Genomic DNA, 24,620 nt, shown 5'->3' on the forward strand with positions numbered 1-24,620 from the left:
GCAGCAGATTTTTATCAAGAGTGTCTCAGTACATTTTTCCATTCATCCTTCTTTCAATTGTATGAAGTTTGCCAGTGCCGTATGTAGAGAAACAGCATCCAGCACATGATATTCCCACTCCAAACTTCACTGTTGGTATGGTGTTTTTTGGATGATGTGCAGTGCCACTTGACCTCCGAACATGGTGTGAATTATGGCATCCAAAGAGACTTTGGTCTCATCTGACCAGGTTATGTTCTCCCAATATTTCACAGGCTTGTGTAATTGTTGTGCAGCAAACTTTAAATGAGCCTCAACATGCTTTTTCTTCTGCAATGGAGTCCTGCATGGTGAGTGCAACAGGACTCACTGGAACATTCAGAAGTTTAGAAATCCTTCTGTAACCAATGCCATCAGTATTTTTTTGCAACAATAAGGTTGCAAAGTTCTTGAGAGCTCTTTGCTTTTACCCATCATGAGACATTTCTTGTGTGAAAACTTAACAATGAGACACCTCAAGACCATCATTTGGAACTGAACCAGCTGATATTAATTTGCGCTGACAAAGGGCAGGATTGTTTTCTACTTATTGTTAGATTTCAGCTGGTGTCTTGGCTTTTTCCTGTCTTTTTGCACCTCCATTTCTTCATGTGTTCAATAGTTTTTCCCTCTTCAATTTTATGACACATAACTTAATTTATGGATATCTACGGTTTGATTTTTTTGCATGTGTGGGTTGCAAGGGTTGTTACCAGCATCAGGTGAAAATTTCATGTCAGTAGCACCTTTAGAAATATATTCAGTGAGGAAAATAGTGATGTATTCAATACTTATTTCATCCGCTGTATGTAATTCAAAATGTTGTATTTATTTAGGGGACCATGAGCAACTGAGTAAGGCCTTCATGGCATCATGATTCAGAGTATTAAGCTGAGTGACGCCACATTTTATTGCTTATTCTACATAAACTCATTTATACATTTACATTCATGAAGTGAAACCTCACTGCCTTCATCATCACTTCCGTTTCATTCACTTTAATGATGTCATGCGTGTCCATACTTCTACTTTCATTTAGCTAGAAATGTTCCTTTCAGAGGAAATTGATGCCTTTACCCTTTGAAACCAGTACGGGGAAATTCCCTGTTTTTTCAGTGTTCATCTTGTCAGGACTAACAATGAACCCTCACACACACCAGAACTATCAAACACTACCAAGTATAAGGTCTCGCTGAGCTCCCTCATCCACATTTCAAGTTAAGAAACAGCATCCAATGCCTTAAAATAAGTCTTTTAACTAGGGACACCCCAAAGTATACAGCCCATTTTGTTCGTTTGGGGTGCTGAGTAGTGTCACCTGCAGATCCCAGAATGGCCACCAGAGGGCAGGGTTCACACAATCTACCAAATGCCCTTGAGTAGAAGTTCAACACTGATGGGCTGCACGGTGGTGCAGTGGTTACTTCTGTCGCCTCACAGCAAGAAGGTTTCAGGTTTGATCCCCAGCTCCAGCATGGGATCTTTCTGTGTGGAGTCTCCATGTTCTCCCTGTTCCTGTGTGGGTTCTCTCTGGTACTCCAGCTTCCTCCCACAGTCCAAAGACATCAAGAGGGGACGAGGCTGATTGATACTCTAAATTGACCGTAGGTGTGACTGTGAGTGTGAATGGTTGTCTGTCTCTATGTGTTGGTCCTGCGATGGACTGGTGACCTGTCCAGGGTGAACCCTGCCTCTCACCTGAAGGCAGCTGCTGCTATAGGCTCCAGACCCCCCCCCCCCCCCGACCCTTAAAGGATAAGCAGTCGAAAACGGATGGATGGATGGATATTAATGACCAGAATGAATGAAGACAGGGACATATCCACTGTTGGTGTGAGTGTGCCAATCTGATTCCTGCATTTGTTCCACAGAGCTAATATGCTGGGATACATCTTATTAACTTTCACTTTTGAATTGTGTAGTCTATGTATTATTTTATGTCGAACATTCCTTGAGCACCGATGAATATTCAGAAGACATGTTTCCTAGAATTCTTTAGAAAAGGGAACTCCCAGTTCCCATTGTCATTCAAACCTTTGTTTGTTTGTCCAAACCTTCTGTGTTAAGTACTGTCTGACTGAAAAGTGTCTGAAAATAAAATACTAATAAAATTGACACTGCCCCTTTTTTTTACCTGGCGTGATTTTAAGTATTCTTTCAAGTGCAGGATGTTCTGGGACGTCAAACAGTGTGGTTACGCAGGTCTTTATAAAACTTCTTATCTGCAGGTAACCGGAAAAATGCAAGCTGGCAGTAAGGCTTCAATTTATGTAATAAAACATAAATAAGGGTAAAACAGAGTAGACTTGGGTACATGGTGTGCACATCTATGTGTATCCCATTTCTTCATTAATCAAAGTTGCACTTGACTTACACTTCATCCACACTCACAGTAGACTGCACCTGAACAGTATTTACTGCAGTGTATACTATTTGCCTTCTTTTCCTCCATCTTGAGGCATCCTCTGTAAACAGCTGACAGCTACAAACATTTACCTATTCCAGTTTAGTCATGAATGGCAACTCTGTTACATCTGTGTATTTTTTCACAATTAACAAGTGCAATAAACCTCATGTATGCACCAGTAAAATCACCCCATCACATGAAATGTTGTGTTGAAATGTTTGACCAATAAGCAACGTTTTCCTTGAGAGGGATATGTGTAGCTTAAATATTTTTAATAATCCTTGTTTTTAGGTAAATTAGAAAAGACACATCCTGACACATACCCTCTTCATAGGAAAGGTAGTGCTTCTTATCACGATACTGTTGTCCTAGAATGTCACACGGGAATAATCATGTAGGTGTGGAGAGGTGAGGGTAACTATTACTTTATTTTAAATGGGATTTAAATAGAAAACACATCATGCATTTTTATAATTTTAAATAAAGCAATGTAAACCTAAAGCGAGGAATGCTGTAACGGCAAAATGGAAAACCCAAGTGCACTTAATAAATGACTTCTCCTTTCCTTGGAAGGGGAATTTTGATTTGAAAGCGAAGGCTGTATAGCATCGCAGTGGAAGCAGTGATGACACAGAAGTGTTGAGTGTTTCAAGAGAAGTGTGACCTCTGTAAAAAAAATCCAATATAAGTTTGCATCTTTTGAAGGATGTTTCACAAAAAGCTTATTAATTTCATTCTGACCTTGTCTTTTCAAAGTATTTTCATGTAGCAAACCATTTATTTCTCTCATTTAATAAAGATGAACAGAAATTCTGAGATTTCTGTTTGACACTGTAACTCAGCCATCCTCTGTTTGCACAATGCTGACTACTCATGAATTATTTTACTATGTATTCAATAAAAGTATGACCCCAATATTTCCTTTTAATCTTTAACTAATTTTGTTGACTCTCGCTGCAAAATCTCAACTTGATGATTCTCAGCCTGTGTCAGCTCTTAGAAATTTTGACAGTTTCTCTGAAGACTTTGGCAAATTTAATGGCATGCTAAAAAAAAAACACCACCTACTTCCTGGAACCCTGGTCAAATAAATTTGATAAGGATATCTTGTCTTTAGGATCTACATTTCCTAATGTCATTAAGTACCACCCTTATATGGGTGCCTCACTAGTTTTAAGACTGCCATGGTTAAAACTCTTCTCAAGAAATGACCTTCTTGGAAGGTACTGGAGAGATATATGTTCCAGCAACTTTAATATCATTTAGTAAAGAATAACCTCTTTAGTCTCTTCAGCCTATTGTCAGGGCTGGCTAGTCTTCTGAAAGTGCAGTCAGTAAAGTGTTAAATGACATTCTCTGTGCTTCTGTTTTGGATCTCTGATCATGTTGTGTTTTGGCAACTCTGGTTTTGCTCATGTGGTTAAAGTCCTCATGTACTTATCTGAAAGATCACAAAGAGCCTCATGCAAGAACATATTCTTATTTTATCTTTACTTTCTCATACATGTTGTGTGAATTGCAACTGTCAGAGTGCCACATAGGTTCACAAAAACCCCTGTCTCACCAGATATACATGAACACACTTTCACGACAAGAGCAAATTAGCTTTAACAAGGTCCTCAAAGTGCCGTATAAGGTCAGCAGTCTGACACAGTTGGGAGGAACAACATTCATGAAAATGCCATGGAAAACAAGAAAGGACTTTTTGCACACTGCAATCGAGTTCATGCACCTACAAAGCCAATGAATGGGGGAAAAAAACCTGTCCTAAGATTCCACCTCACCTCTGTGCGCTGTTGAAGTTGGCAGAGAAAAATGAGGTGATATGCACCTCATTCATTGGCCAAGCTCAACTAAGGCACCAGTTTGATCATGTGACTGGAACTCTGTGTGATTCTGAGAGCAGGAGTAGAGAAACTTGGCCTTCACTTCTGTGACTAAAGAAACTTGGTGTTATATTTGATATCAACCAGTCCAGGGATCAACATATTAAATAAGTCACCATGATCGCCTTTTTCCAAATTTAACATTGCCAAAATGAGGCCCAACATGCAGGACGGCGGCCTGCTATGTGTCCACATAGTTAAACAGATGTCATAGCCCATGGGAGCATTTCTGATCATGCCATGAATATATCAGACAATCTGACTCTGGGGCCATGAATCCAAACTTAAAACTCATCTTGATTTTTGGTTCCCTCTCATTCTCAGTTCCTCTAAAGCGATGCCATTATACTTAAACTGGGTTGGCCTTGACATTATAACTCTTAACCCCAGGAATCATAGTCTAGATTTTGGACCTGCTGACAAGAACATCAAATCACTGACTAACTGTGTACTCATAATCACAGTTTTGGAATGAGTTTTGTCTCTGCTCCTCAAGCTGTATGGTTGAACTAGAGAATTATAATAAGATCAATTTTTACCTCAAATCAAAGTGTTTGTTGGTTGAGAGCATACAGTTGGATTATAGCAGACAATACACAGAAAATGCCATCAAATATGTGATACGTTTCAAGCGCCAGATATCGGCTGTTTGTTTGATGTCTAATGGAACTTTGTCCTGTGCCTTTTCTTTCGGCGTTTGTCTGCTTCCAAGTTTTGCTTCATTGGTGAACGGAAGACAAATTTCCACTTTGATGAACAAACTATACCTCTGTTCTATTCAGAATATGCAGACTATTTTAGACAGTTTTGTTGTTAGCGTAGGTGGCTTTGGTGCCATAAACTTCAAATATATTTGGCTGCTTCTTACTGCTTTTTGATTCAAATGGAATTGACGCAGCTGTGAAGAAACATCTTTGTGAGCTCAAGGCACCTATTTGTGAGCACTTTAAAGCCAAATAGTTTTGCATGAAATATTGCTTTAATCTGCCCACCAGAGCCCAGTTTTGCTCAATGTTCATCCCTGTTACAAGGGAGCTTTTCCTGGCCACTTTTGGGATTTCCATACTTATGGGGTGTAGGAGCTATAAGATTGATCATGTAATTTTTTTGGTCTGCTAATTATGAGTAATATTTTTGTATGATTACTTAATGTTTCCTCCAACAGAAGAAACACCACAGACACTGCAGATTTTTTTTTCTTTTAGTTATGGGTTGCGGATACTTTTCAATCCTTGGCCTGACCTAGAGCTACCCAATCTTGTCCAAACACCTGACAGATCCATAACAGTTGCCATTTGATGAAAAAGCGCACGGATGTGCTGAAGATGAGAGGGCTATGAATCATTATAAATAACCAAAATACGCTGAACACTCGAACTATTCTTCTTCTTCTCTGGACTCCCCTTCTACTTGGGCTCCCCTCATCCCAGATCCCAGGTGCTGCTGGAGGAGGCTGCAGACCTGAAGAGGCTCAAGCTGCCACCCGTAGCTCCACCTGCTCATGTCCCCATCTGTCCATCAGTCTCTTCCCTTTCTCTCTCTCTTTATCTCTGCCCCTCTCTTTCTTTCTGTATATCTGTCTTCCTCCATTATCTGTCTTTGTCTCTACCCCCCTCTCTTGCACCCCCCAACCAGTCAAGCAGCAGCAGTTGGCTGTTCCTTTTAAGTCTGGATCTGCTCGACGTTCCTGCCTGTTAAAAGGAAGGTTTTCGTCGCCACTGTTGCAGGATGTGCTTGCTGATGGAGAGTTGTTGGGTGTAAATTCATTGAAGGAGTGTGGTACTAGACCTGCTCTACCTGTAAAGTGTCATGAGAGAACTTTTGTTGGGATTTGAAGCTATATAAATAAAACTGACTTTGCTTGACCCTTCCAGCACTGATATGACCCAGTTCATCAGATGCTGGAATGTCACCGGATAGTTTCTCAAACCAAATGGCATGACTTTGTCTGAGTAGATACCGGATGGCATAGTAAATGAGTAAATCTCCTGAGCATGTTTCAACAAAGGTACCTGCTACTAACCCTGAAGCAAATCAAACTCACAAATTCAGTGGCACCTAAATTTGCATGGCACAGCAATATCATTCTGCGGGGTTAAGAGATCTTCAAGAACGTTAACTTATTGGGGGACATGCAATAGAAACAGTGTTTTAATCAGTGAGTCCAGTACACCATCACCCTCCTGCTTCACACACTGGACTCACTGTCAGTGTGCACCCTGCCGACAACTGTACTCACATCAGTCCCACAGGAAGAACTAAATCAAGAAGATGAACATGACAGAGCTGTTTGCTTTTTTCCTACTTGGAATTGCAAAGAAATAATTAAAGTTAGAAATCGTCTCACTGACACTGTACAGAACAGGGGATGGCAACCCATGGCTCCAGAGCAGGATGCGGCTCTTCAGCCTCCTTGTTGGCTCCCTTTGGCGTTAACAAAAACAAAAACAAAAAAACATGAAAATGAATTTTTTTTAAAATGAAAATGAGTAACGGTTAAGGCTGCTCGGTGGTGCAGTGGTCAGCACTCTTGCCTCACAGCAAGAAGGTTCCGGGTTCGAGTCCCGGCTCGGGCACAGGATCTTTCTGTGTGGAGTCTCCATGTTCTCCCTGTTCCTGTGTGGGTTCTCTCTGGTACTCCAGCTTCCTCCCACAGTCCAAAGACATCAAGAGAGGACGAGGCTGATTGATACTCTAAATTGACCGTAGGTATGAATGTGAGTGTGAACGGTTGTTTGTCTCTGTATGTTGGCCCTGTGATGGACTGGTGACCTGTCCAGGGTGAACCCCGCCTCTCGCCCGTAGATGCTGGGATAGGCTCCAGCCCCCCCGCGACCCTTACTAGTAAGGACTAAGATGACGATGGAGTAACGGTCATTTCTTAATTCAAGTTTTGTTTATACATTATTATTTTTGCATTTTATTCACTACTACTACGGCAGCCTATTTTAACATCAAATTTTGTAAAAGTTTTTTTAAAAATAATTTGTCAACTAAAATATGCATCACATCAACATCTATAGCCCTCGCCTTTGCCTGCAGGCGGCTTCTTGAGTGTGCGACCCATTTAGTAACCATTCGTACAAAAATGAAAAATCTCAGACGAAAAAAGAGACTTTAACTGCGTAGACAGATGAACTTGCCTTCACTGCTAACAACGCTGGATTACCGGTGTGCTTGATATCGAACAACAAAAAATGTAATGTTGAAAGACATTTTCAAAACAAGCACTCAACATTCGCTGAAAAACACCCAAGCGAAGATAAGCGAAAAAGAGCAATTTCAGAACTGCAATGGAGAGCTGAACAGAGCAAACATGCGTTCAAGAAGTGGATCACCTCTCCACACTCAGCTAGAGTTGCTAGTTGTGTGGCAGCTCAGATCGTAAAGAGAGGTGAGGCGTTCACAGATGGGGAAAACATCAAAGAAACGTTCATAAATTATCAGAGCATCTATTCTCCAACTTCAAAAACAAAGGGCAAATTGTTTCCCCTAATTTTATGTTGACTTTTTTTAAAACTGTTGCGCTGGTGCTAAATGTATATTTATATATTTAGATATATTTTTTTATTATATATATATATATATATATATATATATATATATATATATATTTATATTAAAGTGGGCTAGTTTTGATTTTGATTTTACAAAAATATAGTGAGGACTCAAATAGGCCTGCATCGTTCACTTTTATTTATGTAGGCCCACACATGCACACTGCACTTCGCGTAAGTGTTTGTTAAAGGGAAAGTTCAAAACAATATTCAAACTTTTAAAAGTTTATCAGTGTTATGTTTTGCAGCTCCAGACTGTTTTTTCTTTGGCGAAAGAGGGGGCAAAATGTCTCTTTGGATAAAAAAGGTTGCAGACCCCTGGTGCAGACTAACATACTTAGCCTGAAAAGGTGAGCCCTCAATTGGCATAAGTGCCAGAACTTAGCCTGCCGGACTGGGCTCTTAACATTCTGTACGTCAGTCATACATGCTTTTCATTTTGCTTTGAGTCAGCTTTGCTTTCTATTATATCATACAACCTGCTATAAACATGCTACGTCAAAAGCAGTTTATGAAATCAATTCATTTTCAGACAGCTCATTATTTAAGCAGTCATCTATTAATACTACCAGAGAACCATGCACAGCGTGTCCAAAAACTAGCTCATTCGGACCTCGTCCATGTAAGCCTCTCTTACCGCCAGCATTGGCAACGGTAGATCCCCTTCCCAGGCCTGTTTCAGCTACGTGCAATGTGTGTGCAGAGCAGACTTGAGGGTCTGATCTGCAGTAAGCACTTTAAAAGAAACACAAAATGGCTTTCATTTCAAGCAGAGGATGTTGAACTGGTTCCGGAGAAGACATATACAAAATACACTTGTAACAGATTGTTCTATATGGACACATCAGGAAAATAGAAGAGCAAAGTTTAAACACACACAAAGTGTGTGGAAAGTATCAGTGAGTTCAGGAAATCAAATGAAAATGTTGATGCGGTGACTCCTGAGCTTACCAAGATGATTAAGTTTTATGAAGATGCAAGTGACCTGCATGAATCTTACATAGTAACCTTCACTACATCACAACGTGACAAGATAGGGTACATAGTTTGAGGAACTTAATTCCTCAGTGTGGCTTGAAACACGCAGATGGCAAGAACTCTTATCTATAGAGAAACAAAGGAATGAGTAAATCAGACCCAAATGCAAAAAATGTTGCCCCTGAAAAATGCATAAAGACGAGAGTGTCCTCAGAGTCTGCTCCTGTACTACAGCAACCAGTCGGAAAGCCCAAATGAAGACCAATAACACATATAGATAAGATGTTATTAAAAGCTGATGATCAAGTTGAAGTGGCACTCATGAAAATCAAGCAAGACATTTTGAACCCCAAACTCAAGCTTTGACTGGTGACTATCAAAATTACATCATAAAAATAATACTAAGATAAAATGATGTACCGCTCTTCTGGTCCAGCAAAATTTATGATCTGTCCTTCTTTCAAGAGGCATCCCTGTGTTTTATGGAGGCCCTCTGCAAAGCAAGTCTTTCATCAGAGCTTTTGAAAATGGACAAACGAGGCAAGAACTTGAGCAAGTGTTTGCATCTTCTCAAACAATACACCAGGGGGCAGCCAAGACTGAACAATTGTCAACGCTTTCCTGCAGCATAGGGTTCAACAGTAATTAGGCAGCACAACACCTGGGACTTCTTCATATTGAGAGACAACATAAAATCACATTTTCAGAACAGGCTCAGCAGTCTGAGTACACCAACTATTTTAACTGCAATATCTTAGACCTCCAGCCATACTGGGGCCAGTTGCAAAAATGCCTCAATCTTTTCAAGGTGCACTAAAAGTAAAAATTAGAAGGAGTAAGATAACTCTGGAGACCAATGGGGTTTTTTTTTTATCTAGGGAGTTTTCTATGTAGATAATATGGAAAAAATTGAACTCAAGAGCTAGAAAAGACAAGGATTTTGCTATGAACAATGAGTCGAAAGAAAGTTGTAAATGCATATTGTATCTGGTCTTGAAGTGTCTGAAATAAATGAGTATGACTTAATTTATCTGCCTGATGTTTTAATTCAAAAGAACATGCCTCTGTTGAAGCTCAATATCCCATAACAAGGAGATGTTAATCAGTGGTCTTATATGTAGGATGTTGAACTCCTAAGAATCTACCCGCTCATTGTAAACTAAATTTTAATGAATGTAAAACATTGATAGGTCTGCTCAGTTTTGGTGACCAGTAACTACAGCCAGTGTCTTATACATATTTGTAAATAGAAGCAGTGAGTAGCGGGGAGAAGCCTTCTTTAATTGCTGAATCAGTGCCTCCTGACCAACTAAAACAAAGTGATGGAAAGGTGTGGTATATCTCACATTATGGGGTTTATCATCCCAGTAAAGGCAAACAGAGTTGTTTTTGATTGTATAGCAACATAAAGACGTACATTCCTTAACTGCCAGCTCTTACATGGCCTTGATCTAACCAATTCTATCATTGGAGTCCTTGTTCAATTTAGGCAAGAGCATGTCACAATAATGGCTGACATTCATGTCTTGTTTCATCAAGTCCATGTTTCTGGGGAGTACATCAACTTCCTCCAGTGGCCAGATGGTGCCACTGCACAGTCTCCATCAGAATACAACATGAAAGTACATTTGCTTCTGAGCAGTATAATGATCAATCTGTGCAAATTATGCTTTGAGATGATTACTAAAGTTGTCAGTACAATTAAACATAACTTGTACTTCTAACAGTTACTGAAAACAATAGAAGAAAGCTCTGGCTTATTAGCCCCATTGAGTTAGTGCGGCAGGTTGTTGATACAAGAGCTCTGTTAAAGAAGCTTTGGGGTGGGATAAAGATATTCCTGCATTGTTCTCAAGGCCTCCACCTTTTCCTGGTGTAGAGGCTATTTTTGTCAAACAGTCCTGGTAGCGTGATGATTTGGTGTGAAGACTTCGAGCTTCCCAAAATCTCATTCTGGCCTTACTGCCCAGAGAGGTGAAAAGTACTAATTATCATTTAAGAAGACTTCTGCCACTTTAAACATGGACGTAGTAGCTCAGTTCTCTGAGAAAGAAGCTTTGTCATGCAACACACTCTCCTCATGTAAATCTGCCACCTTCTGTCAAACAAGCTTTCCTCTGTTGCTTCTACAAAACAAAACAAAAACAAAAACACAATACCCTATGACCTTTCTGGCAGCGGAGTTTGCATTAATGACCCTCTACTTTCCCACAAATTGAAAGCATGTGATGGATAATTAGTGTAGATACATTACAAAATTACTGAAGCTTTGACTTATGCTGGCAGTACTGTTTTACTCAACTCGTCACCATCCAATTCTTGGTCAAAGTTCTACAGCGGACTCATGAGCAGAGTTGGGCACGTCACTTTGAAAAAGTAATTATAGTTATAGAGAGAGAGGCCAGAGAGGCAGGATCCCTTTGTTCCTTGTTTTTGGAAAAAGTAAACCATGAAAACCCACATTTTTGTAACGGACAATGAATTTCTCCAGCCTGTGTTATATAGAAGCTCATGGTTTCAAGTTAGGTTTGAATTTAAGTGTTTTTTGATAAATCACCACTACATGGGGAAATGTTAGGTCTGTATATTTACAGATTCAACATTGCAAATGAAAAGTGATCTGAGATACATCACTTAGGATCCTGCACTATCTAAACACCAATGAATTAAATATTCAAAAATTATAATAACTGACATACCATCACACTAAACTGACATGAAAATAAAAAAAGATACACAAGCACAAGGATGTCATCACATTTATTATTTGGAATATACTTAAGGTTAGCAAAATTGTGTAAAAGTTATGCTCTTCAATCAGAAAGCTAACAATTAAAACCCGACAGTCAAACTGCTACAGTGGCATGTAAAAATTGGGAATTGAAGTATGTCATCTACAGATACCATATCATAAAAAGCAAGACATGTATTTACTTTGCTTGCTTGAGGTTGAGGTTGTGGCTTTGTTCACCAGTAAGCTGTGACAATAGCATTCTGTTGGCATGACAACAGCTAGGGGAACCGCCTGGCTGTTAAAACCACATTATCAACAGGCACTTCACTTGTTTCCACTGGCATACCAGGGAAATGCTTTCATTGTGGCTTACTTAGGTACAGACTTGTTTCAGCTCAGCCAGTCCAAATCTTCATCATCCTCATCTTCACCAAATAGTGGAGTGGGTGGCGGACGCCCCTTCAGACTCTGAACACAAATGAGAAATGATGATGAGATACATCTTGACAGTTTGAAGGTCGTCATTAAAGCACACTGAGACTAACACCAGATAATGACAGAGGACAGGCAGTGCGCTGAATCAAATCTGGGATCTTAAAATGAGCTCTCCAGATGCTTCCTCACCAGCTCATCCTCCTCTTCCTCCATGCTGGGTGCTGCAGGGGGTTTGGCAGGAGGTGTGCTCTGGAAAAATGGGCCTTCTCCATTTTCCCCAGCCATTCCCTCAGTTAAACTGAGAGAATAGTGAAAAGGGGGATAAGGAGTGTACAGAGGAAATGAAGATGGGGTTTAAGGAAGCAAGATGCAGTAGTTAACAGGATAAGGAAGAATAAAAGTCACAGGGTGCAGAGCAAGTTAGCAGATCTATGGTCAATAACATTAAACTGGCTGCACCTTTCGGTTTAGCAGTGACAACATAAGATGTTTTGGCAAGGTCAGTGATGTTATTTTTAAGATTATTAACCCACATGTGAAGACTAACTAGAAAAGTCTCTAGTATGTACCAACCAACATAAATTATGTCACATGCATTTTCCATTTTCAGCACATTTCATATTTGCATGGTTATATTAATACTTTTAAAATAAAAATTTCACATCTGGAATGGCCAAATGGTTTCATTGAGAATTCTTTGGATAATACACTGCTTATTGCGGTGCTTGATGTAAAGTTGATGATGACAACAGACATTGTTTGGACTAAACATTTAAATGGCTTGAGCAACTGCTGCAATCATGAAAGAGTTGAGGCTACCACTTACCTTATGTCCCGTCCTGGGCTGCTCTCAGGGACATTTGGTGGTGGAGGGGGCTGGGATGGGGGTCCAAATGATTTCAAAGAGTCAGAATTAGTTTTTTCTCCAAGCTTTTCTTCATCATCCATGCACTGCTTGTCTAACACACTGACCCCAGCCGTGTTTCCCGGAAGGGCAGCCTTGTTATTCTGCTCCATCGGAGACCCTGCTACTGCTGTTTCAACAGCCTGTGCTTTGGATTCAGTGGATGAAAGTGGAGGTGTGGTCTCTAAATCTTCAGACTGGATTTGTGTCTTTAAAGCCATTTCAAGCCCTGCTGCAGCTGCCTCTTGATCAATTTGCAGACACTTGGATTTTGCCTCATCAGTTTCCTCCAGTTCAGCCTCACTGATCCCATTCACATGTGTGGTCTGATGAATTTGCACACTGTCACTCTCTGGTTCCTCCTCTCCCTCTGTTAATGCTTCCCCTCTACTCGGTCTCGTTGAAGATCTGTCCTGGCCACTGAGCAGCTGCAGAGTTACATCCTGGGTAGAAGAGAGAAGGGCTCACCTGATCACCACAGACAGGCAATCAGACTCTAATTGTGTTGCTGTCAGAAGATTAGGCTACATGTGACATCAAGACTATATTGTGATTTTGGTACCTTTCATGCCATAAATATTCATGTAGCCTCACTTCCTTGCCTCTATGTACAATTTTCTGCTTATCTTTTTTTTTTAAATCAAGAAAATGCTCAAAATATACCAAAGTCTCAACTGAAGTTTGATTCAGAAGGAAACTCTGACATAGAACGAAGCGAATGACATGGGCTATCTGAAGTCATTAGTTGGACTATCCTCTGTAGCATGTAAACAGGGATATGGATGGAATTTTCTTTTAGAATCTCAAGTAAATCCCATGATGTTCATATTGTTTACTTTGAATAAAGGTCAAAGGTCACTTTTTTGTGATCTAAGTAAACACAGCTAGTGTCTAAATCAGGTTCATATCTGAAGAATTAAGCCCATTTTAAAGTAGCCAGTGTTATGTGCACAACTTGTTCGTGTCAGTTCTCCATCATCATCACCAAGATGAAGTTATATATTTCTGCATATTTCATCTTGGAAGAATTTAGAAAGACTAAATTGAAATTACGCAAACACAGGAATTCTCAGATAGCAAATGTACCAAACATACAGCAAAACATCCCTCTCCTGAAATCACCTCCCAGGTTCCTAACATCATGCATTCTTAAAGTAGCGGGAATATATTGGTGGCTTTCATGTTTCATTCCAGGCTCACATTTAGAAATGTCAGGACCAATAGTTGTTCCAAAAGTTCTAGTCTGATACAAAACTCTCCTTACTGGACAACAGGCGAGTGAAATGTTCACTTCCACATATTGTGCAATAAAGAAATTACATCATATATTGCAATTATTCTTGATTGGTACTCATTTCATATCCCATTGAAGAAAAAAACGTACACCATCATTCAAGCTGTCTGCATTCTTGTAGAGATGCTGCGTGTACACTTCTCTCTCAACATATATATCCACTACTCCATCTATATGTCTCTTACCTTGATGGTACTAACAATCACGCCCAGCACAGCCTGGCCGCTGTAAGATTCACTGAGGTCAAACTCTCCTCGAAGAGAATGAAATACTCCATTCATCACGCGCTTCACCTGTGGATAAGGAACAATAAGCATTTACTAATGACACTGAATTGCTGACATCTCCCACCACAAGAAGACATCACTGATGCTTTTAGGTAAAAGCCACTCATCTGCAGGGAACCAAGATACCAGACATACTACTTTGATCCAACCCTCTGTCTCATGTTAAACTTGGCTAAATTAGCATGTTTGAGTCAAATAATTATGATTTTGACAGAATACACTAAAAATAAAAAAATTTACTTCATGGTGTAGTGATGATCATGGTCACTTATTTGATCACTGACACTTTCAGAGACTGCGTAAAAGTCTCTCTGAGTAGGCAATGAACGCATATTTGCTCCTGATGCCTCTGTCAATTCTGGGATGGAGTTTCACTGGTTCCAGAGAGGTGATTCTCCTAGCATCAACAGGGACAGCTGACAAAATGACACGTCTTCATAATGTCAGGATTGTGGGTCCTAATGATTATACTGTGGGTTATATAGCTCAGGAGGATCAACAAGTAGTCTCTGTTTAAATAGTCTCAGTTTCTTATTGATTATTTACTCATGACGATAGCAAGCTGAAGCACAAAGCAGAGATGAACAGCTGGTACAATAGCCATGATGGACAAAAGAGGTGTATTTGTGTTTTTTCAGGTTGCAACTCTGCAGTAAAATGGAACAGTGGTGTGAAGCAAGCCAGTGGTGAAGCAAAGCTGGGGCTGCATGGCAATGCACCTGCTGCCACTGGTGCAGGTGTTGTATGTCGAAGATTTTAGTGGAAGCTGTTTTGAAATGCAGCATTTAACACTGAAATGATAGCCTTAAATGTCAAGGGGAGTAGCAGTTCAGGCCTCTTCTAAACTAACCCTTCTGATGTCAAAACGTACATGCGTGAATTTCCAAAAAAATGATGCATCCACCTGTTATCATTTCATTTGTGCATGAGTGACTTTTCACCTCTGCTGCAATATCCGTTGAACTCTCCTTTTCTTTCAGCTTCTTCTCCAGTTCAGCCACTCTTCTTTCCAATTTTTCCTTCAGAGCTGCACCTTGCTGCTCCAGGGATGAGTACTTAAATGGAAAGTGTGGATTTATCACACAAAAAATAGCAAATAAAGGATATATGATATCACTCCCTGTCTTAGAACTTCTAAAAGTGATCCGTAACAAATCCTTAATCCAATAATGACACTTAAATCACAGACGGACCATAACTCTTCTATCTTACTTTTAGTTGAAGGGCCTGCAGCTCCTCAGCCTGCTCCTGGTGTTGATGCAAACTCTGTTCTTCTGAATCTCTTGACTGCTTCTGCACCTTCAACCGTTAAGAGTGAGCAAGTAACGAGAAAAAATTACATTGACGTGTATAGGTGTAATCTGTGAGCACCAGGGAACTTGGAGCATACAGTGGAGGTCATGCTGCTAATAAGAGAAGCAAAGGTTGGCAAGGTTGTTGGTCATGTGGCTGGACAAATAAAATGACCATGTGCCAAATCCAAAAAAACAGGTTTAAGAGGCTCTTCTGACACAAGAAGATGATGATGAAGATGAAGAAGAAGAAAAGGAAGAAAAAGGAGGAAAAAGAAGAAGAACTTCTTTCTGGATTACAGCAACGATTTCCAGATGAGAGTTATTTTTGGGTCTCTGATATCAGAGTGGCACCATTGTGAGAAAGGGATCATACTGGCTGTACCATCTCAGTCAGTTATTGCCCTTTGGCAAAAATATGTTTTTTTAAGTCATCAGTCCCCCTTATAAAGATGTAGAGGCCAATCAGTGCTTGTATGAACATTATAGCTGTCACAGCATCAACAGTCTCTGGCAGCAGATGGATCTGACCAGAACTTGGGAAGCTCCTCACATGGGTCAGGATGAACATCAACATCAAATTCCCTTGTGCTTGAAGACAAGTTCTGTATCTCAATTTCCAAAACCACCATCCCATCCCATCCCAACACTGACAGAGAAGCCAGTCATGAGCTCAGGAAAACCTGAAGACTTTGAAGCACACACCTGTGTCCACAAGACCAGCAGAGACCTTGAGGCCTGGTTTACCAGGGTTAACATATCTGGATTGCACATGTAGACATTTCAACACTTAGGTACACCAGGGTGCCATTTTGCCCAGGGTTTTATAGCTCCTGCAACTGCAAGATGTCCTAATGGAAACTCTGGAAGATCTGCAAATGTGGCTGCAAATGCTTGTGAAAATGTAACCGAGTGGTGCAGGCCTCAAGGAGTCCACTAACAATGCAAAACTCTTCTTCAATGGCCTTGCAAAAGAGTTTGTAGTGGAAATGAACTATGGAAGTCATGAAATACAGAGACTTCAGAGATCCAAAAGTAGCAGCAGCTGGTACTGAGGTCTGTACAGGCAGAAAGTTGAGTGCTGTCAGACAGTTGCAGGTGGCACAGGCACGGTTTAGGCAGAAGGCTCTTGGTGACAACAGGGCAAGTAGACCTGAGTGATTTTCAAGTCTCCAGATCAGCAAAGCCAAAGAAATGGAACGACCCACATACTCAGGTAAGCCTGCCTGACAAAATTCAGGGTGGAATTCAAAATCCTCCTTTTAACATATAAAGCCCTCAATTATCAGGCACCTTCATATACGACAGAGCTCATATTTCCATCCTACCCAGCAAGAACCTGAATGCAAGGTTACTTGTGGTTCTGACAGTCAACAAAAGTAGAACTGGTACAACTCGCTCCTCTCTTGTGGAATAGTTTTCTCTTTTTGTCGTGTTCACAGCCGCATCTGTCTGTCATTCTATACCCCTCCTTTCCCTCTCTCTGTCTCAGTCCCTCCTCTCTATTTGCCCCTGTTTTCCAGCTGTCTTTCCCCAACCAGTCAAAGCAGACGGCCATTCCCATTCAACCTGGCTCTGCTCAGTGTTCCTGCCTGTTAAAAGAAAAGTCTTCTTCACTGCTGTGACCAGATGTGCTTGCTCATGGAGAACTGTTTGGTGTAAATAAATTGAAGGTCTATGGTGCTAGACCTGCTCCACTTGTAAAGTGTCATGAATGTTGAATTGAAATTGAATGCTCGGTTGAATGCTCGGCACAATGCAAATAAGATTTCTGCCTCAGCACTACTGTTTTGTCCGTTGCACTACTATGAGAATTAACTGGTGCGCTGTGAGCTAACGTCTTCCACAAGGCTCTGCTACAGCTTGTTGCAGTTAGGTTATTAGCATCAATGTCTGAAGCCGAAGCAGACAGTTAAGGGACATTCTAATACTTTTGTGAACCCAAGAATCTCTTTTAATGACAAGAGACAAGCAAGGTATTTCGTTTACTTGGTAAGTGTGCTTTGTTTCTTATGGGCACGAAGCACCATGTTGTTCTCCTTTATTTACATTTATGTGGGGTATACTCTGCTAATGTGTGGGGATTATTTTCATTCATTAGTGTAGTTCTCATTGCGTGACTAAAGTAAAGATGCAGCAAATAAGCAACACACATTCCGAAAACTCAACTTGTGTCTGTGCTCTAGTGAAGAGAGCGGCACAATGAATTTGAGCAGGTAGGTCTAGCATTTCTCTGTTGATGTCATTGGAGATTTTGAGATGGAAAAGGGTTGGTGACCACTATTTTTGATAATATCCTAAGGTTCAAGAGACTAGCCTGCCTTTTCTTGTAGCTCAGTTAGCTTCTCCTCCAAGGCATCTCTCTGCTCTGTCAGTTTGGCAATCTCGCTGCTATTCTGCTCTTTAGCCAAGCCCAAGGCATGCTCACACCTCCGCTTCCACTCATCCTCCAGCTCTGCCTGCAGCTGACACAAGTGAAGCACAGATGGAAGCAAGGTTAACAATGTATCCTGTAACCACACTTGAGATCAACACTTTCAATACAAGGTTTACTTAGACTTATAATGTCATTAATACTGGCAACAACCTGTTCAGGTGCAACATTGTCAATGTTGGTCCTGGCCTTCCTAAGTTGAACCCGGATGTTGTCCAGCTCTTGCTGGTTACTTTTTCTGAGCTCTTCCATCTCCTCATCCCAACGCAGACGCTCTGCCTGCCACTTATTCTTCCTTTCTATAAGTGTCTGAGGAGGAAGAGAAAAAACTATTGTATAATGTAAGAACATCTGCCTGAACTCTGAATTTCACTACTTCTTTACAACTGTCCCACTTTCTAATGGTTTTTCAAAGTATCCATGGCATCCTCAGTGTGGTTGAATGTTATAAGTATCAGCTGTATAGAGTGCTACAGAACGATAAACATGGGGGCTTCTTACTTGTTCCAGGCTCTCTTTGTCACTCCTCAGGTCCTGCACCTCTTCTTCCATGTTGTTTATTCTCAGCTCCATTTCTTTACGTCTTTGCTTCTCTGTGCGGAAATTAGCCTGGGCTCTTTCTGCTGCCACTTTCAGCTCTGAAACACAGAGACATGTTAAACTATTGATGAAACTATCCAGCAGACTGTTCTGCAGTTCAACTCTGCTCTTCACTGTCCCACAAAGAATGTATCCTGCTGAATATTTTTCTAATTAATCATTTTCTATGTCACCACCCATGACCTGTAATTCATCAGAATTTTGTTTCTTTGACTCATCCTCCCTGAATTGTGTGTGGTTCAAGGTTCAAGGTAGCTTTATTTTCATTCTTCAATATGTATGACACATACAGAGGACTGAAACTGTATCGCTTAATGGCCTTTGGTGCTACAGTAAACATTCGCTATAAAAATATAAGTAAAGACAATATATAAGTAAAGACAATGCGCAAAACAAAACATTGTGCAAAACACTTCAAAAATATTAAGGCACATTACAGGTGAAACAGGATACAAAGTGGCAGTGTAGTGCAAAAATAGCAGTCCAATGCTGCATTAAGTGCTGAGTCTGGTGTGTGTGTGTGTGTTGCGGGGGAGGGGGGGTGGGAGTCCAGATTTTGTGCTTGCAGAGGGCAGAAGGGTTAGAAGGAGCAGAAGAGGCAAAGAGTTCAGCTTTCTGAAAGCCTGGTTGATGAAGCCTGGCCCGCAGACTCCACAGTCTCCTTCCTAATGGCAGCAAACTGTAGAAGCTGCGTGATGGGGAGGTGGCTTTGTGGGTGTGGCGGGAGCTGTAGATGTCCTGGGGGGGGGGGGGGTGTCCAATGTTCTCCTCAGCTGCCATTACTATGCGATGGAGGGTCTTGCGGCAGGATGCAGAGCAGGCTCCGTACCACTCAGTGATGCTGCTGGTTCCACTGTAGGAACAAGCACATGATGGGGGCTGGGGCTCTGGCTCTTCTCAGCTTGCTGAGGAAGTAGAGATGCTGTTGAGCTTTCTTGGCCAGTGATGAAGTGTTTTAGTTCCAGGAGAGGTCTTCGGTGACATGTACTCCCAGGAACTTGGTGCTGCTCACCCTCTCCACAGCAGTAACACTGATGCTCAGAGGAGCATGCTTAGTCTGTGCTCTCCTGAAGTCCACAATAATCTCCCTTGTCTTATCCACGTTCAGAGACAGATTGTTGTCTGTGCACCACATGGCCAGGTGGCTCACCTTGTTCCTGTAGTATGTCTCATCTCCGTTACAGATGAGACCCACCACAGTTGTGTCGTAACAGGGGTGATGTTGTGTGCCTCAAAGTCAGTGAATAAGTTGTTTAGGTCATTCAGCAGAGAGGTGGATCTGTCGCAGGTCTGTGGTGGGGGCTTGCAGTCCATAATGGTCTGTATCCCTTGCCACAGACTCCTGTTGTCTCTGCTGTTGCTGAAATGGTGGGCGATCCTCTTTGAGTACTGCCTCTTAGCCTCTCTGATGCCACGGGATAGGTTGGCCCTTGCTGCCCTCAGGCCTTCTTCATCCCCAGCTCTGAGGGCAGTGCTCTGAGCCTTCAGAAGCCAGACCTCTTCTTTCAGCCAGGGCTTCTGATTGGCCCGAACAGTGATGGTCGTAGTGGTGGTGACATCGTCCATGCACTTGCTGATGTAGGTGTACTCCTCAAGGTCAGTGATGGAGTAGTAGGTTGCAGCATGTTTGAACATGTTCCAGTCTGTGGTGGTGAAACAGTCTTCCTCTAAGGACTCTTCCGGCCACACTAAAACCTAATTCTGACCTGGTTTGGTGACTTTGTCTACAGACCACTGACGTTAGCATAACAGCGAGGTGGTCCAAGGCACCGAGGTGGGGGAGGGGAAGGGCCTTGCAGATTATCATAAATTGTGCCAAAGACCATTTGAAGTGCAGGACGTCTCACTCCAAGAATTCCTGTTCCAAGAGGATAATTTCTACATCTCTCAATTTGAAATCGATCTATTTCTGTCATGACTACTCTGACAGGTCCATATCATTATATTACTTTTCCTGATGTTGTATGAATCTATCAGTGTAGAGATGCATCAGGGATCAGGTGTCACAACAAAGTCATAATTTTTGTATAATGACAACACTAGTCGCAAATTCAAACCAAATGTACCAAATTCACACCAACCTTCCATTTGTGTTTCCAGGGCAGTGATGTGGTGGCAATGACTCTCAGTGTCCTGCAGTGCTGAGCTCAGCTTGGTGTGCAACTCCATGGCCTTCTGTTGATGAGACGATGCTTCTAGCTGCAGCTGAGACAGCCGGGCAGTGGATGAAGCAAGCTCCTCTGACAGACGAACCTGAGTGAAAAAAGGAGGGCGGATGGAGAGCTAAGAAGAGTGCTGTTGGCTATTTGCTGGACAAAAACATAAAGATGGTGGAATAACACAGTCAGAGCCTGGATGACAACTGGTGCTAGTGTAGTGAACAGCGTGAGGCTGTGGAAGAAAAATGGTGGCTTAGTACTGACCAATGGATAAGAGGACATGAGAGAAAAATCTGTAGGAAAAGCTAGTTCATATGTCAGTGGAGTATGATTTAAACAAAAGATTCAGACCTAGGTCATAAAGTAGTTACTGTCTTCAAGGTGGCACATCCAGAACACATGGATGATTGTCTGAATTTCTTTGAAGCTATTCAAATTCTATTCAAATTAGTGTCACTGAAATTTGGTAAGCCCCATCATTATATTTAAAAATTGGTCTGTAAATAAGTGTAACGTGTCTGTGTGATCATACTCTATTGAGTTAAAACTCAAGCAAGAAAGAATGGAGGAAGATGAAATGTTTTCACGTGGAAGAACTTGCAATGACTTGATTATTCAAAAATCCTACATTTAGAACATGCATGTATGGATATAAAAGGGGATATGCTTTCTCTATTTAAGGTCCTGTCCTTTCTAGTCCCTTGTACATGAAAACAGCACAACATACTAGTTGGAGGTTGGCACATACTCAGCTCAAGTTACATGGAGCAGGAACTGATATATTAAGCCTTGAGGACGGATGAAAACACCACCATTGTCCTTATTGACATGTTTGTTCTATCAAAAGGATGTTCAAACTGTACATGGAAGTTAAATTAGGAATAATATTGCTGTCACGAACCAAAGGTTATTTGAACAATGTTCCGCTTGTAGTTTTTGTTAATAAACAGATCTCTTAGCTCTAGATCCAAAGCAAGTGACTGATGAAGTGAAAGCAGCTTTCAGCTGCAAAAAGAATGTCAAGTTCCCTCCTATCAACTTTAAATGTAAGATAGCTAAAAACAACTAAAGCTCTTTTGCTGTGATAAATAATGAGGAGAGGCTTGTGTTAAGCATAAGTTAGCCAGTGCACCTTTGAACTCTGCTGATAAATGCACTTTTCTGTTCTGTAGGAACAGCAGGAATCTGTTGGACAAATAAACAGATGAATTTCTGCTTCATTTCAGGGACCAACTTCATTTATCATCTCCTTTAGATGTTCTCTTATGATCCAACATGTTCTTTTTGAGTTAGTCCTTTTTTTTAGTTTTTATTTGAAATCCATGTGTATCAGTTCCAAGCAATGATTGTCAGCCTTCTTGATAACAATGGGTTTGGGCCCTGAAAGCGGACATTTGCTGGTGATTGAACAATGAAGGTGTCAGAAAAGGCAATACCAACCTTGTCTTGCTCAGCCTGCAGTCGTCTGGCCTGGTTTTGTTCACTGGAAGTCTTCAGGGAATCATTCCTCTGTTCCAGAAGCAAGTTGCTCTGCTCCATGTACCTGGACAACAAAAGCCCACACCTCCCTCCTCAAAAACATTGTATGTGATTATACAGTATGAGAGATCTGTGCTCTGCAAGACTACTTGTAGTTTTGAAGTCTTGTTTTGTTGTTGTTTTTAAAAGGTACAGTTTTTAACATTGATCTAAAAAAGCTAGTGGCTTACACTTAACACATCAAATCAACAGGGGGGAACATAAGACCAGAAAATTGGTGTGTGCAATTGTTTTTCAAGAAATAATAAAATAATAAAAAAATCCATAGAAAACCCTTTTAACAGGGAAAAATCTGAGAAACCTCAGGGTGAGCAACAGAGGAGGGATCCCTCACCCAGGACGGACAGACGTGCAGTAGATGTTGTTACAGAGAAGGCAACAGTTTACAATAAAAAATGTGGGAAACATGGAAATGTTAATAGCAGTTGAAGAATATCTTCCCCTCAGAGTTACTCCGTAAGCATGCAGACAGTGGATTCTTCATGCTACAGTGACTCATTGTGACACTGGTATTTATAAGAGTCTGTCGCTAGCTCATTGAGGGTAACATTATCCACAAATCAATAAAACATCACCTAAAACAACACCTAAAAAAGAATATCTGGGCCCTTTGCCTGGCATGGTTGTCACTCTTTTCAGCTTTGCGGGCTCACCTCTGGTTCTGGTTGATCAGCTCACTGATCTTGTGGTTCTGCTCCTCAATACGTGAGCTTTTCTCAAATACTTCCTTCTTTAAACATTCATTCTCCTATGGGCAAAAAAAAAGAGGCTCTCTGAACAGTCGGATTCCTGATGAAGCCCCAATGTATCCACAGTGTAATATAAATGCATCTGTGTTCTAAAAATGTTTGAAGACACATACACATCAAAAGTAAGACACTGTTTTTCTAGGGGAGTACCTGAACTATTCTCTGGATGTTGTGCATGATCATTGAAGTTTCCATGGAAATTCCAGATAATCCAATGGACACACCTTGCCTTTGAAGGTCATCTATCTGTTGAAGTTAAGCGTGGCTATCAGTTTTCTGTTAAAGCAATGTAAAGCTTCTTAGACATTGATCTTATACCTTTGTGGCAAGCTGGTCCACTTTGTCTGCTACTTTTCCGACAGCTAATCGGATCTCTGTGTTATGCTGCCGTGCCTCAGTCATCAAGAACGAAGTCACATCACTGCAGGCTGAAAAAAACAGGTTGAAAAGATGCCTTTTTTGATCTGAAAGCACCCACAACTTCTGATTTAGAGCGTCCTCATGAATTTGCTGCTAGGTTACAAAAAAAAACACTTTCAAGGAATTTAACACACCTTCACTACTGACACAAAAGACACTCACCTGACATCCCTCCATAAACTCAAATTCAGATACTAATCGTGGTAACCTTAATTGTCACATCAAAAGTGACAACAAGAATCTCTCACTCAAATGTTGGTTTTTATGTCTTAGTGCCAGTGATGGCCATGAGCTGGACGCATAATCTTTATGGGTGATTGTCAAGTGGACTGAAAAAATGTTGGTGATCCAAGGTCAAGGTCACCGTCCCCTAAAATTACTTGTGACCAAGAAACCAAGAACGACTTCTTCTACTATAGCATGAACACAAAGACTACTACGAGACATTTTGTGGTGAGCAAAAAGTCAAAGAGACTGACAGGCACACATTGTGGAGGCATGCAGTGGTATTGTAAGGAATTCAGTGGACACAGGTCTTAATGAAGGAAACAGTCTTACCCATGTAAGAGACAGGGTTTGAAGGGTACACCTGGCCAACAGGCTGCAGCTGAGTTGGAGCCATAGACGTCTGTGCGTAGGAGTAAGGCTAGGGAACAATGTGATACATTCATTATGTTCATGTGAGATAACGCCACATATTTGATATCACAGAATATTAAAGGTCCAAAATGTACTTTTTGGCTTACCAGCTAGGAGTGATGGGAGACCAAAAGACAGAACAATCAGGCTTTTAACCGAGCAGTAACAGATATTATTTTTTATCACATCATCTTCATCTCATGTACATTTGTCAATGAACATTCTGGTCACATCGACCAACTCTGACAGCAGGATCCCCAGACATTCCCAGGACAGCATGGAGATGTA

The 24,620-nt window shown here is 41.1% G+C and overlaps 1 protein-coding gene across 5 annotated transcripts in view; it reads right to left on the reverse strand.

The window, feature by feature from the left end:
- Positions 1–9,858: 9,858 nt before the first annotated feature.
- fkbp15b (FKBP prolyl isomerase family member 15b) overlaps positions 9,859–24,620 on the reverse strand; it is a 33,901-nt gene continuing 19,139 nt past the window's right edge. The window contains exons 15-30 of one of the 5 annotated variants that reach the window (XM_086206943.1): positions 24,252–24,339; positions 23,592–23,701; positions 23,424–23,519; positions 23,178–23,272; positions 22,426–22,528; positions 20,908–21,079; positions 18,728–18,864; positions 18,380–18,535; positions 18,114–18,257; positions 15,713–15,799; positions 15,442–15,555; positions 14,399–14,506; positions 12,988–13,362; positions 12,842–12,891; positions 12,205–12,313; positions 9,859–12,048 (exon numbers count right to left, since the gene is read on the reverse strand). In XM_086206943.1, the coding sequence (XP_086063069.1) occupies positions 11,971–12,048; positions 12,205–12,313; positions 12,842–12,891; positions 12,988–13,362; positions 14,399–14,506; positions 15,442–15,555; positions 15,713–15,799; positions 18,114–18,257; positions 18,380–18,535; positions 18,728–18,864; positions 20,908–21,079; positions 22,426–22,528; positions 23,178–23,272; positions 23,424–23,519; positions 23,592–23,701; positions 24,252–24,339 (2,022 nt within the window). In that variant the 3' untranslated portion in view covers positions 9,859–11,970. Of the gene's footprint in view, positions 12,049–12,204; positions 12,314–12,841; positions 13,363–14,398; positions 14,507–15,441; positions 15,556–15,712; positions 15,800–18,113; positions 18,258–18,379; positions 18,536–18,727; positions 18,865–20,907; positions 21,080–22,425; positions 22,529–23,177; positions 23,273–23,423; positions 23,520–23,591; positions 23,702–24,251; positions 24,340–24,620 lie in introns of all 5 variants that reach the window. The other 4 variants (XM_086206942.1, XM_086206941.1, XM_086206944.1 and 1 more) reach the window with 4 other exon arrangements.

The sequence above is a fragment of the Aulostomus chinensis genome, chromosome 6, assembly GCF_037954235.1.
Source record: "Aulostomus chinensis isolate RoL2024-O1b breed Wild chromosome 6, RoL_Achi_v1.0, whole genome shotgun sequence".
NCBI lineage: Eukaryota > Metazoa > Chordata > Actinopteri > Syngnathiformes > Aulostomidae > Aulostomus > Aulostomus chinensis.